Source organism: Larimichthys crocea, chromosome I (assembly GCF_000972845.2).
Source record: "Larimichthys crocea isolate SSNF chromosome I, L_crocea_2.0, whole genome shotgun sequence".
Lineage (NCBI taxonomy): Eukaryota > Metazoa > Chordata > Actinopteri > Sciaenidae > Larimichthys > Larimichthys crocea.
In genome coordinates, this window is record NC_040011.1 from 11,157,142 (window position 1) to 11,174,395 (window position 17,254).

Below are 17,254 nucleotides of genomic sequence, written 5' to 3' on the forward strand. Positions count from 1 at the left end.
CACGCCCTGAAGCATCCCCTGCTTTATGAATGAGACCAACATCTACTAACGGAGCATCATGCTGTGTGGAAGAAGACATGAGACTAGAGCCTGAGACTGTAAACTCACGAGGAAACTCAGCAAGTAGCTGGCAGCCTGGGAACCAGATAGTGACCGGATCAAGTCCAGCAGGGACCAAATTATGGAGCACCCTCCATACTTTGGTCCATGCTGGACTTGAACCGGTCACTATCCATGTTACCCTGCTGCTCATGGAGCTCCACTGTCCACCTGTAGCAGCCCATGTTACATTCAGATCCCTAGTACTGTAGTCTCTGGTTCTGTTCATGACCTTCTCCAATCAACCAGAATGAATCAGAACAATCCAAACTTCTCTGTCTGTTGTTCCCCGTTGGTGGAACGTCCTACCAGTTCCTACAGATCAGGGGCGTCCCTCTCTACCTTCACAGACCTCCTGAAGACCTCCAGCTCTGCAGAGAGGACCTCCTCTGGAACACTACCAACATCTGGACATGATGACCATGATTGTGGATCTATTCTTCTGATAGATCAGCTGAGGTAGCCTCATTTCTCCATAAGACTCAGTGGTGCTGCCCCCGACTGGCCGTTAGAAACAATGCAGGATGAAGCTCAGTCCACTAATTACAGACTGTCAGTGGTTCGGAGCTGATGTGTCACGTCAGACAAATAATCTGTCACCTTAAGAGTCTAATCTCTCTGACAGGAAATATCAGAACATTCTTCTCCTCCTGTAAAGTCTCAGAGACCATTTAAAGATTTAGCAGTTTTACTTTGAAGAAAGTTTCATAGTTTTCTTTCCTTGTCCTACAGAGCTACAGAGTGGAAGCAGTGACACGGCGGATCATTCATTTTTAAAGCGGAGCTGTGCTCCTCGTTCGCCTGCACACGTTACAGGTTTAATAATGTGTTGTCCTGCTGCAGAAACAGTCGGCTCAGCTCACTGATGTCACCTTTCATTTGTCCTTTAACCACCACGCCAGCAGCAGCAGCGTCATGGCTTCTTATGGGAACGGACGGGTGTCCGGTTGCACGTCTCATCGATCGCGAGCAGCCGGCTTAGCGGTCACAGTTGAGTCAGCTAACAGTCGGGGACGCGGCCTCCATCGCTCATCCTGGAAGACGCTGCTTCAAAACAGAGGCCTCAGTGATTTACGGCTCTTTTATGATGTCTGTGCTTCAGATCGTCCTTTAATGGGCCGTGGGGCCACGTCCACCCGCCCTCAGAGCCATTACACTCCTGATGCACCAACCTAAGTCTAAAATCAATGTGGAGACACGTTTGGAGTCCTTTAAACATCCTCTGATGGGAGTCTGACTGCACCACGATAAAGTCCCTGCACTGAAGTCACTGCTGTTTCTGCCGCTTTGTTAACCGAGAGCGACCTGATAATCCAAATGCATCGTCAGCCGTGCAGTAACTCCACGTTAACTTTGTCCTCCAGTTTGTTCAGGTCTCCTCAAACACTGAAGGACATGCAGCAGGACAGTCCACAGCAGATGCTGTTCTAACAGAGAAAATGGACTCCAACATGTCGATGTTTGAGACTCTTGGTGTTCACTGGATGCAGTTTGTTTCTGCTCTGATTGAATGAAGCCTCGCTCTCTCTCTCTTCTGTCTGCAGGCTCGGCCCGTAAAGACTTCGTTCAGGAGTTAAAGGAGGACGACGGTCTGCAGCTTTAATATGAACACATCTAAGAACATGCAGCGTTTCACAACCTTCAATGCTTTTGTTGCCGTCACTACAGATGAAACTCTGTGAGCAGAGTGAACTCAAGTCCTGCAGAGACAAGAAGCTCTGACTACAAACACATCAGGATGAGCTGACGGGAGGTTTAATGCTAAACACGGTAAAAACACAGTGACCAGTAACAGGCAGCTGTTGACAAGTAACTCTACAGAACATTATTGGTTACTGTAACTCTATAATTACTGTAGTTCCTGACTGAATACACAGCGTACTACTGTGAAATGTTATGTGGAACGCACAAACACAGTACACAGCGGACGAGGTTTCTTTACGGAAGGTGGAGGCTCCAATCACAGCAGGTTTGGTACGAGAACTCTCCACACGGTCACTTCACTGTTCTTCTGTTTGTCTGTGCACGAGTGCTTGATAATAATTCAAGGAGAGTACTCGAATTGGAAATTACTTTAAATGCCAATCTCTAATAGACATGTGTATCACACACACACACACACACACACACACACACACACACACACACACACACACACACACACGGGTTAAACAGTTACAACAACAGATGCAGCATGCAGCCTCCGTCCTGCAGCGCCTGGATGAACACAGATAGGTTGAACACACTTTACACTGTCACGCAAGCCCAATCCTCACGGTTACTGTGTGTGTGTGTGTGTGTGTGTGTGTGTGTGTGTGTGTGTGTGTGTGTGTGTGTGTGTGTGTCCACAGGAGACCTCTCGTCACGTCCTGAGTCGACATGTTTGTTCTCCACACTGAGACGTTGAAGTGATCTGAACATGTTCACCTCTGAGCAGAGCCTGCAGATGTGCGTCCATACGTCATCTCAGCTTGTTAAATGATGTGTTTTTCTAATTAAGCTGGTCCAGATGGAGGCGAGAGGTCGGTGAGGAGCAGAACCTCGTGGGACGACATCATCTGCACCAAGGCTCCCACAGCTGGATCCTGGTCCACATTCAGAGTCACCAATGGACCCGCCTGTCTTTGAAACTACAGATACGAGGGCGACATGCAGAATCCACAGAGAGGCAGGCGATACACGACATGTGGAGAACACATAAACACACACACACACACACACACACACACACACTTTACAGCCATTACTGCCAGATAGGCCGGGCCTAATCAGGTCAATGGAAACGTCCATCAGGTCCATCGGCTGGAATTAGAGAGGCAGAGGGAGGGAGGGATGATGGGAGGAGTGGGAGGAAAGATGGAGCGAGCATGACGTGAAGAATGAAGGAGTACACGCTGATAAAATATTTAAATGGAGGTCTATAATTTATGTTAATTCTGACCCCGCACTCATCCACGCTCTCCTTAACATGCACGCCAACGCAACTCCAACTGCAACACTCGCTGCCACACATGAGCCCAGCGTGCTGGAGGTGAACAGGGCGGATGCTGTCCGTCATTTATCGGACTAATTCTGACCCGGTGCATCGACGTTTGTTTAGAAAATGAAGAAAACACTTTGATGCTGGTGTGCCCTCATGTGCTGTTTCAGCATGCTTCAGTTAATTAGTTTTAATTATGTTAAATTGATGTGTCAAAGAAGAAGAACACAGCTGCTCCGCCTCAACTCTCTGTGATTTACAGACTTTCCCGATGGACAGTGAAGTAAACTGTAGCTGCTGTTAGCTCATGTTTGTTAGCTGGACTGCTGTACTGTGAGCTCAGAGCACCGAGGGAGCGTTAGTGATGTTTTGGACCACCTGGAAGAAGAGGAGGTTTACAGGCTGAAGTGCTGATGGGAAGCAGAGCTGGTGTCGTGCCAGATTCGGAGCACAATGAGCTGCCGATGTAACGGGGCTCAGCAGCCTCTATAGACATGATGGCAGAGGAAGAGAGAGCAAAGAGGACACTGACGGAGGAAGCTAAGAAGAGAAAAGTTGAGCGAGCGAGTAAAAAGGTAAATCTGGGACTGACTTTTGAGTCGGTGCATCTGAATCTGCGAACAGTCGACCTGCTGATCCGTAACACTGCGTGAAGGTAGCGGTCTACGTCAGATAAAGCTTTCACCGTTATCCTGCTGACCTCTGGCTTGTTCCCGCTCTGTGAGGCCCATTAGCTGCTATTATAGTATTTCAATGGGTCTGTCTGTCTGTCTGTGTCTGTCTGTCTGTCTGTCTGTCTGTCACACACGTGTGTTCAGACATGCATGTACAAAATGTAAATGTATTTATAGGTAAAAGAATATATGTACAGTAAGTACACACACACACACACACACACACACACACACATCATGTCAAAGCACATGAAAACAAAGAACCTTCAATAAAGCCACAAACGCAGCGAGAACGAAGCGGTAACACGTGAAGAACTCCGAGAACGAGGCGATCTCCAAACAGAATCAGATCCATGATGATTGGTGAAGCAGTGGCTCCATGTTTTTAATAACGGTCTGCTCTGACATCAGGAGGTCCTCTCTGCAGAGCTGGAGGTCTTCAGGAGGTCTGTGAAGGTAGAGAGGGACGCCCCTGATCTGTAGGAACTGGTAGGACGTTCCACCAACGGGGAACAACAGACAGAAAAGTTTGGACTGTCCTGAGCGTACGGGTGGCAGAGCCAGGAGGAGGTAACATCTGTCTGTGTGAGGACGCTCAAGGACCAGAGACTGCTTTGTAGTCAGTGTTAGAGATCTGAGTTTAACGTGGCTGCTGCAGGTCGACTGAGGAGCTCCGTGATTGAAGATGTTCTGGATCATCTGAAGAGGTTTGACTGTGCAGGCTGGAGCCCCGTCAGGAGGACAGAACATTCTGTCTGGAGATGAACTGGCATGTTGAGTTAAGTAAGGTCTGATTTTTATTTAAGGTTAGTTGGTCATCGATCATGACCTTCAGTTTATCACCACCCTGGTGGGGCTGAGACACAGGGAGCCAGTTTGTTCTTCTGGATGTTGTTTTGCAGACGAGTCCTCTTTGAGACCGAGACCTTCAGAAAGTGGCCTTGTGTTTCCTACAGTGGATCAACAACATCTTCTTCTCCAGGGTAAAGTTGGAGAGCGAGGATCGATATAAACTCTTCAGATTCCCATCAGACATCGGTCTGACAGCAAAGCAAAGCTGTGAGAGTATTCTGAATACAGCGCAGAGCATCGCTCAGCTTCCTCCTTTTTCCATCATCTCACTGACTTATGTTGAAGCAGCTCATGCAATCACACATTAAATACCCCAAACCATCCTTTTAAAGCCCCAGTGTGTGTTTAAATGTGCTGTTAACGCTTGCATCACTTCACTGTTGACATTAGAAGAAGCTTTAAAAAAAAGACAAATATTTATTTATCTTTTGTTCTGCGCCATGAAAATATGAAATCTGCAGTTTCATCTGATTTCATCAGCGACGTCTCCGAGGTCCAACTGAGTCTTTGTTACTGCCGAACACACACACACACACACACACACACACTTACATCTGCTAAACAGATATGCAAATGCTCATTCACTCACACATGCATGCCTACACGCTTGCTTGTACACACACACACACACACACACACACACACACACACACTCACACACATCGTGTCGTCACACGGTCACAGTTAGCCAATGACAAAGCTTCAACTCACACACGCTCAATGAAGTCTTCAACAGACAACGTAACGCTTCACGGCACCAAGTCACACAGCACCGACTATTTCACTGATTCTGGTGAAACTGGATTTTATGGAAACTGTAGCTGCTGTTAGCTCATGTTAGCTCAGTCTGTTAGCTCCCCCGGTGCGTGTCAGTGCCGTTTTAATCCACCGGGAAGAAGAAGAGGCTAGTAGTGATGGGCGGATCGATCCAAATATCGATATTATCGATACCAAGTCGGTATCGGATCGATACTAGCCTGGTGAGATCGATTCTTTACTTTAAGTTCCGCTCTTGTTTGCAATGCTGCGGTTTGGGACAAGAGGAAACAGACAGATCGCCGGACTCGCCGCTCCTGTGTCAGCGCAGAGCAGGCACACTTTGCTCACCCTCCACACTTTGCTCCCCCTCCACACTTTGCTCCTCCTCCACACTTTGCTCACCCTCCACACTTTGCTCACCCTCCACACTTTGCTCACCCTCCACACTCTTGTGTTTAGATGTTGCCCCTCACGTGACTTAGACGTACAAACAAACAAGTTGCCGGCTCAGGTTGATCAGCACACGCAGTGCGTGCCAACAGAAGAATGGCAGAGAGGAAGAGGAGCTGTGTGGCTGTATTATCATCATTTGTAAAAAGCTGGTCAGGTATAGTGGAAACACTGATTAGATAATAAAGCATTTTGTATTTAATTACAAACTTTGTCCTGATTCTGTCCTGGGTTTTAACTCTTTAATAATAAAAAAGGAAACATCACAAAAACACTTGAGGTTGTGAAAATTAATTGAGATTTAGAAATTCAATGATGCATCCACCTTATCTATTGAAAAGTATCAGTATCGGCGTCACTGGCCTGTATTTACTTGGTATCGAATCGATACCAAAATATGCAGTATCGCACACCACGAGAGGAAGTGCTGACGGGGAGCAGAGCTGGTGTCGTGCCAGAACCGGAGCACGATGAGCTGGTGATGTGACGGAGCTCAGCAGCTTCTATGGACATAATGGCAGAGGAGAAGAGGACGCTGACGGAGAATAACATCGGTAGCTTCTCCATACGTGCCTGTTCATGGTGGCTCCCATCAAATCAAATCATCTCTGTGACAAAAACATTAATGAAAGTTGATCCATGATGAAACAAATTAGAGCGAAGCCTCCATCTGGCATGAGCGACGCAAAGAAAAACGTCTTTCATCTCAGAACTGATGATAATTGAAAGTGACACGAAGCTCAACATCAATCTGATAATGACTGAACGAAACGTGCAGATGAGAAATCCGAGCCTGACGGATGGAGCGCAGGGACGAGGTCTATAAATAGTTTTTCTACGTGAAATATTCATCAGGCTAAGTGAGAGATGGATGGATGATGGGAGGAGGAAGAGAGATTTACAGGACAGAAAAACACAGAAAGGAGGTCCGAGCTCAGGGAGACAGATTTGGAAGAAATGGCAGAGGGAGGGAGTGAAAGAGAGGAAGCAGACAGATAATTGGGCCACGGCGTCTGCCCCCCCAGCCTGCCGTGTCACCCACCATTTGTCTCCTCGCCCATGCAGAGCGAGGCCGACGGCGAAACAGACAAAAAAATGACAAAAACACACAGACACACAATCACAGGAATAAATACAAGCATGGAATAAAACGAGGAGGCGGTCCAACTTTCCTTCAGCCTGCTGCCTGAACAATTCGTTGTTTTTCTCACCTTGGGGTCCGCGCTCATTAAAACGTGAAGCATGAGTCACTGTGGAGACAGCCGGGGAGGACACGGCGGGCTGTACAGTAGGTGGCGGGTTACGGATCATCGGTCCGAAAGGAATGTTCCATGAATTAAACAGAAATCTATTAAAGTGGCATTTTTCACTGGCTGAGACTGCGAAGACCGAGAGGGACGAGGTCTCTGTCTCTGAAAAACAGGTTTAGATTTTCTTTATTTACGTAAGACGACAGGCCTGACTCCATTTGATTCTTCTTAGAGGTCCAGTGTGCAGACTGTGCTTTCATTTCTGCATTGCAGTCTCCTCACATCACCCTTGCCTTCCTCGTGTAAAGGAGCAACAACACTTAAGATAATAAGAACTATCTAACAGCCAGTAAAGACACAATAAAGACAAACAACATTTCCACAGAGTCCAAACACTCAATGATCGGTGTTACATCCTGTGACCAGCGTGGTCTGAAGCTGCGATCGATGCACGTGAGGAGGAATCTGGACCAGCTGCAGGACGTCAGAGCTGTTTTTAAGCACTAATCAATAAATCCAGAGACAGACGGGCCGGCGTTACGTTTCAGGAAACTCTGCAGCTCGGAGATGTCGAGAACAGCTGACGACTCTTTTCTATTCTGATCACGGAACGAGAGACCGGACGCTGAGAGAGAGAGAGAGCGGTCGAACAGGAAGAGAAGAAATGAGGATGTGGACAGTTTGTCCATCAGTCGTTCAGCCTCGTTGGGTTGATTTATTTCTTCTGTACATCCTTCTTCCATAACCCGGAAAGAACCCACACAGAAAGGCCCCAACCGGGCTTTGAACCAGGAATTGTTCGAAGCACTTCAGTGTACGTACGTACGCAGAGACAAAATCTCAATCTGCAATTTAAAAAAAACACAATTCACTTTGAGACTCTGAGCCAAGAGAGCAGGATTATAAGTCACAAACCACATGAGAGGTCATGAACAGGTTCTGGTCCATCTCCACACGACAAAAACAGATCAGCAACAAATTCTGTGAATGCTGGAGAGCTGCACGGAAACATCACGAGGGTGAAACTCCACTCGATGACCGACTTCCCCAGGTAATGTAAAGATTACAAAGACAGTTCAGTCAACGAGGTTGACGGTATCGTTAATTCAGCAACACGTTCACGACCTGATGAAGTCGATTACTGGCCGACAAGGCAGGAAGGCTCCTCACGCCATCACACCGACCAATCACAGTCGTTATTTTAACCCCAATAACGAGCGAACCAGAGCTGTCATGTCATCACACAGATCTTATTTCAGGTGATGGTGTGATGGAGCACGAGATGAACCGTGGACTGGAGCGTCGGCTCTATCGGGCCATGTTCTCGATTTCTCTATCTGCGTTCCAGCCCTGGTCTTTGCTCACGAGATCACTGATCCCAATCAGCTGAGTTTGCTCCTTTCAGGGCGAGGAGACCACTGCTCCTTCATGTCAACAGGAGCCAGCTGAGGTCTCCGAGTAGGACCGAGAGCCTGCTGGAGGGATTATGGAGCCCATCTGGCCTAGGAACGCCTCGGGATCCCCCAGGAGGAGCTGGAGAGCTGCTGAACCTCCAAACACCATAACCTGATCTCAGAACTGATGGACAGAAGGGCCAGAATGAGAAAGACGGCGTGTTGGAGCCGGCCCGCGTGAGGCTGAGCCCGATCGGGGACGTTGTTGTTGTTGTTGTTGTTGTTGTTGCCTCCTCTGGAGGGAAAGGAAGCTGAGAAGTTGGACCGTTGTTATGGCGATAAGTGGAGCCAGTCTTGCCAGGGTGTCCGCGGAAACCGAGCGTAACCATAACAACGACGGAACTCTCCTCTAGAATGCTGCTGTGTTTAAGACCCCTCGAGACACACACACACACGCACACACGCACACACACACACACACGCACACACACACACACACACACACACACACACACACACACACACACACACACGCTGGCTGACCGCCAGCTCAGAGATGCAGCCCACATCCAAACCAGAGCTCCACAGCAAAAAAAAAAACAGAAACTTTTCTCCGACACATGAAGCACAAATTAAAACTTTCGGATTTTTCGGATTCCCTTTCAAACTTTTCTTTCCTCACTGACTCTCCGTCGAGCCGTCGTCTCTCCGAGCATTCAAACTAAGACGATGAGACCAAACCACAGGGGGTGAAAGCAGACGGACTCGGACAGAGACACGTCGTCTCCCAGCTGCAGGACTTTCAGGATGGAAAACAAAGTGTGTCACCACGTGTGTGTTCACTCGGCCCAGTTACAGCCGGGCCAGTGTGTGTCGACTCAACTGGAAGATTAACGACATCAGCCAGTTTACCCGGCAACGTTTTCATGATGCACGATGTAACGACGGAGCCGGTGTCTCCCGCTCTCACCGTGATGATGCAAAACGAAGGCCGCTGCAACGAGGCCCGAAAAGTGTGTGTGTGTGTGTGTGTGTGTGTGTGTGTGTGTGTGTGTGTGTGTGTGTGTGTGTGTGTGTGTGAGGAGATTGTGAGTTTGCAGATAAAGGCGTGCAGGGACACACAGAGGGAGGAGGCGTGACAGTGACAGAGATATTCAGGGATGGAGATTAAAGTCTCGAGTCTAAAGAGAATCTGAGAGCAGAGCCCGAGTCCACGAGTCCACGGGGGTCCTCATTCAAAGCTTCGGACTCAGCGTGTGCGTCTGAGCCGAGCCAACACACAACACACAACACACAACACACAACACACAACACGTTAGAGAGAGGACGCAAATCAGTCAGCAACGGAGACTCTAAGTCAGACGCTATCGTCACTTCAGAGATCTTTCAGACACTCGATGACCCGGTTTGTCCTCTCAGAAAGTTTTGGAGTTTCGTCTGTGTTGTGCAAAAACCATGAAGCCAACAAACACAACGAAAAAACACGAAACAAGACGACAAACAGGTAAATAAGACACACACACACACACACACACACTCACTACTTAAATCACGGAGATGGTTCGTGACTTTAAGCGTCCCGTGTAAATAATGAACAGCTCATCACGCGGTGCATCGCTGAGCTCTGCTTCAGATGTTCAGCTCGAGGCTTCGTTTCAGTTTTTATTCCCGGTCATGGATCCGATGGCACGACGGGCCGAGAGAGGCGGGAAGCACACGACACACGTGACGCTCGTGATGAACTTCCCGCCTACGTTTTTAAAAAAACCCCGCGGCTGCTTCTGTCGTGACTTACGGTCAGAGAGGAGGCGAGCAGCTGCTCACAACAACAAGATGCAGCCGCCGACCCCGGGACGGGGTTTACCGAGACCACAAGACCAGAGACCAACGAGCAGCTTCAACCCAACGAACCAAGCCAGCTGCTCATTCACCTCATCTTCATGGTGAATCATCATCTCTGCACATTTCACTGGGAATAATTCACAGGAAAGTTTTGTTTGTGTGGTCACACACACACACACACACACACACACACACACACACACACCTCCTGGTGAAACTTGCTTACAGGGAGAATAATACATGAAGCGTCTCAGTCAGGCACGACTAACACGAGTGTTCGGCTCGGAAACGTGCCAACATGAACTCACTCACAGGCTGTATGCAGCTCCACTCGTGTCTCCAATCTTCTTCACAGACAGAGGGAGGAAGTTTACCCTGAAGTTTACCCTGAAGTTTACCCTGAACAGGCCAGTTTGACCCCATTAGACCAGTTAATTCCCAGAATAAACAGGAGTTAATGACTCGCACTGTGAACTGGCAGCTGTGGACAAGTAACTACAGTACATTACTGTTACTGTAACCTTCACAGACTTTGAGTGAATACACAGTGTACTACTGTGAACTGCTTTGCAGTACTTGGTAAATTACTGTAGTTTCACAGCAGTAACAGCGTTTGTTCAGATGAAGCGTCTTCGCTCGTCTCATTATCGTCTCCTGACTTTCCTCGAGTGTCTCGCTCTCATGCCGGGCGTCGGTCCGTTGGGGACGACGTTGATGACGAGGAACCGTCAGCTCAGCATCTCCCCGTCCACGACTCTGTGTCCAGCTCCAGCCGTTAAACATGACGAGTGAAAGTTGAATTTAATTGTCCGACAGCCGAGTGCTTCAAAAAGTTCACGCCGAGCTCAGAGTGACCTGAATCTTTTGATCGAGGTTGAGTTTTATGCGTTGCACTAACTGTCAGCAGTTTCCACTGCAGGAGACTGACCTGGTTAGATCTGAGCGTCTGTGGGGGAAAAACGCTGGCTCTCATCCCAATTAGATGCTTTTCTCCTCTGAGAATAGCTTTTTTATTTTACAGGAGCTGCACGATTAAAGCCGGAAATCTGGGTCAGGAAACACTCACAAGTTGCTAAACGCCTCGCTGTGATTGTTGGAAATTTAAAGCTTCATGGTCACGGATGCTCCGAACAACACGAAGCTGCTGTCATGAAGATTAGTTTTATTATAAAGAAATGATGTCGATTAAGAGCTGAATGGATCCGACACTCACCTGTCAATCAAAGCTCTTAATCCTGCATAACTTTAAGGTCAACTGAAGGTCTGTGACCTTTGACCCCACATGATTAAATACTGTTCATCTCTGCATCTACAAATGAAGACAGAAAGTTGATGAACTCTGACGAGTTCACGTGTCAGCTCGTTGAACGTCCACACTGTAATTCACTGTGAGAAGAAGCAGCAGCCTTGAATCTTAATGAAAGAAACAAACGTTCAGACGACGTGTTGTATTAACGTGCCTCAAACGCAGCACCGACTTATTTCCGTGTTCCTGCCTGAAGCTTCGTACGTTAGCGGCGAGTCTCTGAGGACTTACGCTCTCTCCCACTGGAAATGATTAAAGCGAGAAGATCTCCAAAGTTCTACATGCTGAAATATCGCCGATGGAAATCGAGTTCATTGCTTCTGCTCCCGCCCCGTCACTCCTCCGTCCTCAGGGTGCTAGCCTGGCCTTTTAATCACATCTCACAGCTAACCAGCACGTCACACAGATCCTCTCTGTAGTCTTACAGCTCTGTGATATACGTAACTCTCTCGTGTCCCTCGGTGACGTGGCAAACAGGAAATCCTTCATTCTGTCGCCCACCTCGTGTAAAGCTTCGTCGAGTCTCACAGATGCAGTCGTGATCGTTTCGGCTCTGCGCCGTCCATTAAAATGGATCAAACCATTTTCTAAACTACTTATCCTGTGGAGACCTCATGGAGGATCAAACCGAGCACAGCAGCGGTTCACAGGTAGGGCACGCCTCGGACAGGTCGCCAGAACACAGAGTGGAAGTCCAACTTCACAGCAGAAATAAACATGTTCACAGCCTGGTACAAAAAACAGTTTTGGTCTCTGTAGCTAATTTCCCCGTTCATGACAACTGTACTGAGGGTGAATTTATATACAACTCACCTGTTCACATTATATTAAGGCTGAAAGTTATGCAGGATTAAGAGCGTGGACGCTTTGATTGACATGTAGGCGTCATTCAGCTCATCGTCTTTGCTGAAATTTAGATAACCCAAGAGGCTGAAGATGGAGTACGTCCAACATGGAGCTGCGGGTGATGTCATGCATGGTCTTGTCTTTATACCGTCATTGGTTTTGGGCTTTCTTTGAATCTTTGAATCTTTCAATTCTGGATTGTCGATGGTGAAATCCAGAAATTCATTTCAGACTTAAACTTTTGGACATTACGTTTGGCGAACGTGAGCGTTTCTCTGGACGGCCTTCACTGGATCTCTGATCAACATTTATGGTTCCCTTCTGAACCTGATTCAGAAGTTCAGAAATGTATTCAAAGCTTTAATACCTGATCATGATACTATCACCTGTCACCTTTGAGCTGAACATAGATTGAAAAAGATTTAGGAATCATTACATTCTGTTGTTATCGCCTCATTGGGGGTAAACATGGTAATAAGATTCACCCGTGACATTTGACAAAGAGTCTAAACCAAAAAACCATTAAAGTGTTTGAGGAGGTCGCTGCATCATCGCAGAGACAGACGAGCCGACACAAAATGAAACGCAGGTTCAAGATAAAATAGGTCAGAGCGAAAAAAGTGAAAGCTGAGGAAGAATAAAAACAAAGAAGGTGCCGCGCTCGACATGAGGAGGAAGTTCTTCACATCTGTCACTTTCACCGTGACCCAGTTTGAACGCCGTGTGTTATACACAGCGTCAGTGTTACAGCTGTCCTGTCCACATTTGGTCAATGACAGTCAATGGCCAGCAGGGGGTAGTTTGAAGTCTTCTTCCACACAGCATGATTAATATGATAATTTAATTAGTAATTAGTCACATTTAGAGGAAGCTTTATGCATGATGGACAAACCGGGTAATGACAGCGCTGGTGTCACTCATCAGAATCTGATCCGATAAAGTTCGGAAAGTCTACGACGAGACAACCAAGCTAATGAACACAACAGACAAGCTGATCTTCAGCTGACGGTTTGATATCAGTGCTGAGACGACCACAGACAATCTCGTTCAACGTAGAAACATACAACGGCCTTCACTGGATCTCTGATCAGCATTTATGGTTCCCTTCTGAACCTGATTCATTACAAATAAACAACATTGATTTATCTACATCTTAACACAAGATCCACGCATCCCAACAACGATTTAAATCGTTTATACCAGTTCAAGTTGCTATAAACGATTTGTGCACGACGTGGAAGCATCTACGGAAGATCCGGGTCATTTAATCTCCAGACATCAAACTTTTTTTTGACTTTGTGCATCACTGAGCAGCTTCCACAAGATCTCCATCTCTATCTGTCCATGGTTTGTCCATCGCAGCACACCACAAAACTCAAACTGTCAAACTAGATTCTGTCACAGCATCGACTGCTTCCTGTTCAGCTGGATTACGAGAATGTTTGGAACCGGGCAGGATGACATTTCTTCAAAACCAAACACAGCCCAATCACAGACTGTGTAAAACATGGACGTCATATCCGTGACGTCACCCACAGGTTTCTGAACAGCCGTCCTGCCGCCTTAGAGCTACTGTAAAAATGTACGTCACCCTCGAGCTCCATGCTCGTGTTCAAATATAGACCACAATGTCATCACAGCACTAAACTAATGGGTAACCTCTCTGCTGGTTGACACTTGCATTTGGTAGAAATTTGGTGTGATCGAGCCAACGAAAAGAGGTCAGGGTCAGTTTCAGTCGAAATAAACTTTCAGCCTCCAGTAGGTGTTTTTCATAAATGATGCGTCCATCTGTCTGTCTTTCTCTATCCCTGTCTGTCTGTCTGTCTGTCTGTCTGTCTGTCTGTCTCATGTTATCTGTGAGTGTGAGAACTGAGTGCTGTGCTGTGCAGCCCTGGGGGAGGTGAAGCTGCATTCAGGGACCTCTATGAGCGCCACAAAGCTGCATTCATCCAACTGAATAGCTGTTTTCTACAACCAGGCACTAGTCATCCCAACTCCATTGGAACGCCTCTATGAGTTACCACTCTCTCTGCCTTGGTATGCAAAGCCTTATCCAGCAAAAAAAAACACAACAAAAGACACAAAACACACTTACATGAAAACACTGAAGGGATACGTGACTCTCCAGTTTCAAAGCGACGAGGCTTTCCGAGGATTTCTGGACCCTGCATTCTTTTTTAAAATGAGGATTTCCTGTTTTCTTTCATGTTTTGTGTGCGCCTACCTGCTCCGTCATTACTGTGACTCAAGACATCTGCATATGTAAAACTCCTCCTTTAGGTAGATGTACAAGATGAAACATCACAGATCTGTCAGGTTTCATGTTTGGTGCCTTCTCTGCTCTCACTAAAAGAGAAACTCGAGGGCGTCCAAACAGAACCTGAACGTCTCAGATCGAAGGGCAGTGAACGCATCGTGCTTTTAATGTGGACACTTACTGTTCAAAGCAAAAGGACAGTATTTGTAGTTTTGATGTTACGAAACCTCAGCTGGAGTCTAATGAAGGTATCAAGCAGCAGACAGCCTCTCATTCACATTCAGGTAATGTCTCTTTCCAATTAACAGAGTGCCGGAGTCATGATTCCCCACATTGACTTCCTGTCATCAGAGTCCCCCGCTCACTCGCTCGGCTGTCGGTCGATAGCTGACGTCTGACACTTTGTTCTAAATCCTTTTAGGTTCAGATTGTTTTCACACTTCCAATGCTACAGACACGTATGAGCGAGGAGCACCAGGCGAGAGGAAACACCCTGACAACATCATGACCTCCTGCTGACCCGCACTGACCTGTGATCAGGTGAACGGCACCGAGTCACACAGCAGCAACTATTTCACTGATTCTGGTGAAACTGGATCATATTTTATGGAGGAAATGTTTTCTGGTTTTCCCTCTGATGTCCTCCGGCTCTCCGCCTCAACTCTCTGTGATTTACAGAGTTATGATGGACAGTGAAGTAAACTGCTGACAGCTGTAGCTGTGTTAGCCAGTTCGTCAGCTTGGCAGTGGGCTCGAGCGACGGGTACCCGTCGCTCTGAGCCCACTGCCAGCGACGAACTGAGTGTTTGTACCAACGGCGTTATGACCTACCAGGAAGAAGAGAAAAGGAGAGAGTGAGCGAGCAAGAAGCCGCCGGACAAGAGTAAATGTGGGACTGACTTTTAGTGGTTGGTGAGAGCTTGGTGAAATAAAAGGCTGAAAGACAGACGCCGAGCTGGGCTGACTGCTGCTGGACTAGGCAGTGAGATCAGCTGCTGCTGCTGGGGACCTGGGTGATGATTGGCTGTTCAGAAGTAATGTAATCAGATTACAAATACTCGAGTACAGCTGGACACAGTTAAAGATTCATACACGGTGTTGCTTTAAGTCAGGACTGAACTTAACCGACGTTAGAAACATGCAAATCCAGAGAAAAGCTGCAACAGCCAGCAGAGATACAAAGAGGAAAGGAGTGTGTGCAGAGGAGTGTGTGTGCAGAGGAGTGTGTGTGCAGATGAGTGTGTGTGCAGAGGAGTGTGTGTGCAGAGGAGTGTGTGTGCAGTACAGAGGGGTGGGGTGACACAAAACACTCACTCCATCATGCTGCAATACAACATCAGAGCTGTGGAGTCACCTACAACAACAACACACACACACACACACACACACACACACACACACACACACACACAGTGTGATGATAACACAGCTGCAGCTCCTACACATCAATGTGCACACGGTGACACTCACACATCCCTCAAAGGAAATATTCAAATGTTTGATATATGAAGTGATGAAGAGGAGCTCACAGATGGATCATCTCCTGTCTCTGTGCACGTCCTCAGCATAAACACACACACACACACACACACACACACACACGAAGCATCTCTGATCACTCACCCACTCCTATCTTCTCGTCCTCGGTCGGTGTCCACATCATGTCCCGGTGTCAGAGCAAAAAATCCCCCAAGAAAAGTATAAATCACCCGCTGCGGCGCTTCATGGAAATCCTACGGAGGTTATCACCGGAGAGGAGACAGACAGAGGAGGAGCAGGAGGAGCAGGAGGAGCAAAAGTTTACTTCAAATGTTCAGGGTGGAGGAGATCAATCAGTGTTGGGGTTTGGAGTGACGCATGGCGCGGTGTGTGGGTCCATCTCTGCCGGAGCTGCTGCGCCTTAAAAACTCTCCTCCACCCGGGATGAACCGGCGGCGCTGCGAGGCTTTCCGTGAGAGGAGCCCGAGGATGAGGGCTGATCTCCGGCTGCTGCAAACTGAAGCCCCGTGAGGACGGTACCGAGAGGCTGCGATCCGAGCACCGAGCGCGCACAACACGATCCGTCAGGACGAGCTCAGCGCGCGCAGCCGATCAGCTGATCTGTGATTTTATCGAAATGTCCGCGTGCGCTCCCGTCAAACTTGTTTGGAGCTGGTCCGGTGACGTAAAGAGCGAGAGTCCGGTCCCGTGTGTGTGTCCGGTCCCGTGTGTGTCCGCGCTGTACGACGACCGGGAGAGCCGCGCGCAGCCGAGCAGCAGCAGGGAAGCCTACATCAGTCTAAGAGGATCAGAGAGTGTGTGTGTGTGTGTGTGTGTGTGTGTGTGTGCTGCGCCACCCCCCGGTCGTTAAAGGTTATCAGTGGTGACATGACGCGCACGTGCGGGAGTTCAACATGACACACACACACGCGCGCTCTGGCGAGAACACGCACGGGAGAAACGCAACAATAAACACTGAGGAGCCTGTACACGTTTAACACACACACACACACACACACACACACACACACACACACAGTCATGTGTAGGCTCTTGTAACGAC

General features: G+C 48.0%; 1 protein-coding gene across 5 annotated transcripts in view; it reads right to left on the minus strand.

The window, feature by feature from the left end:
• dock3 (dedicator of cytokinesis 3) overlaps window positions 1–17,166 on the minus strand; it is a 167,518-nt gene extending 150,352 nt beyond the window's left edge. For 4 of the 5 annotated variants that reach the window (XM_027277935.1, XM_027277932.1, XM_027277927.1 and 1 more), the window contains exon 1: window positions 16,336–17,166. In XM_027277935.1, coding sequence (XP_027133736.1) covers window positions 16,336–16,375 — 40 coding nt within the window. In that variant the 5' untranslated portion in view covers window positions 16,376–17,166. The remainder of the gene's footprint in view (window positions 1–16,335) is intronic. The other variant, XM_027277928.1, reaches the window with a different exon arrangement.
• Between the last annotated feature and the right edge of the window lie 88 nt (window positions 17,167–17,254).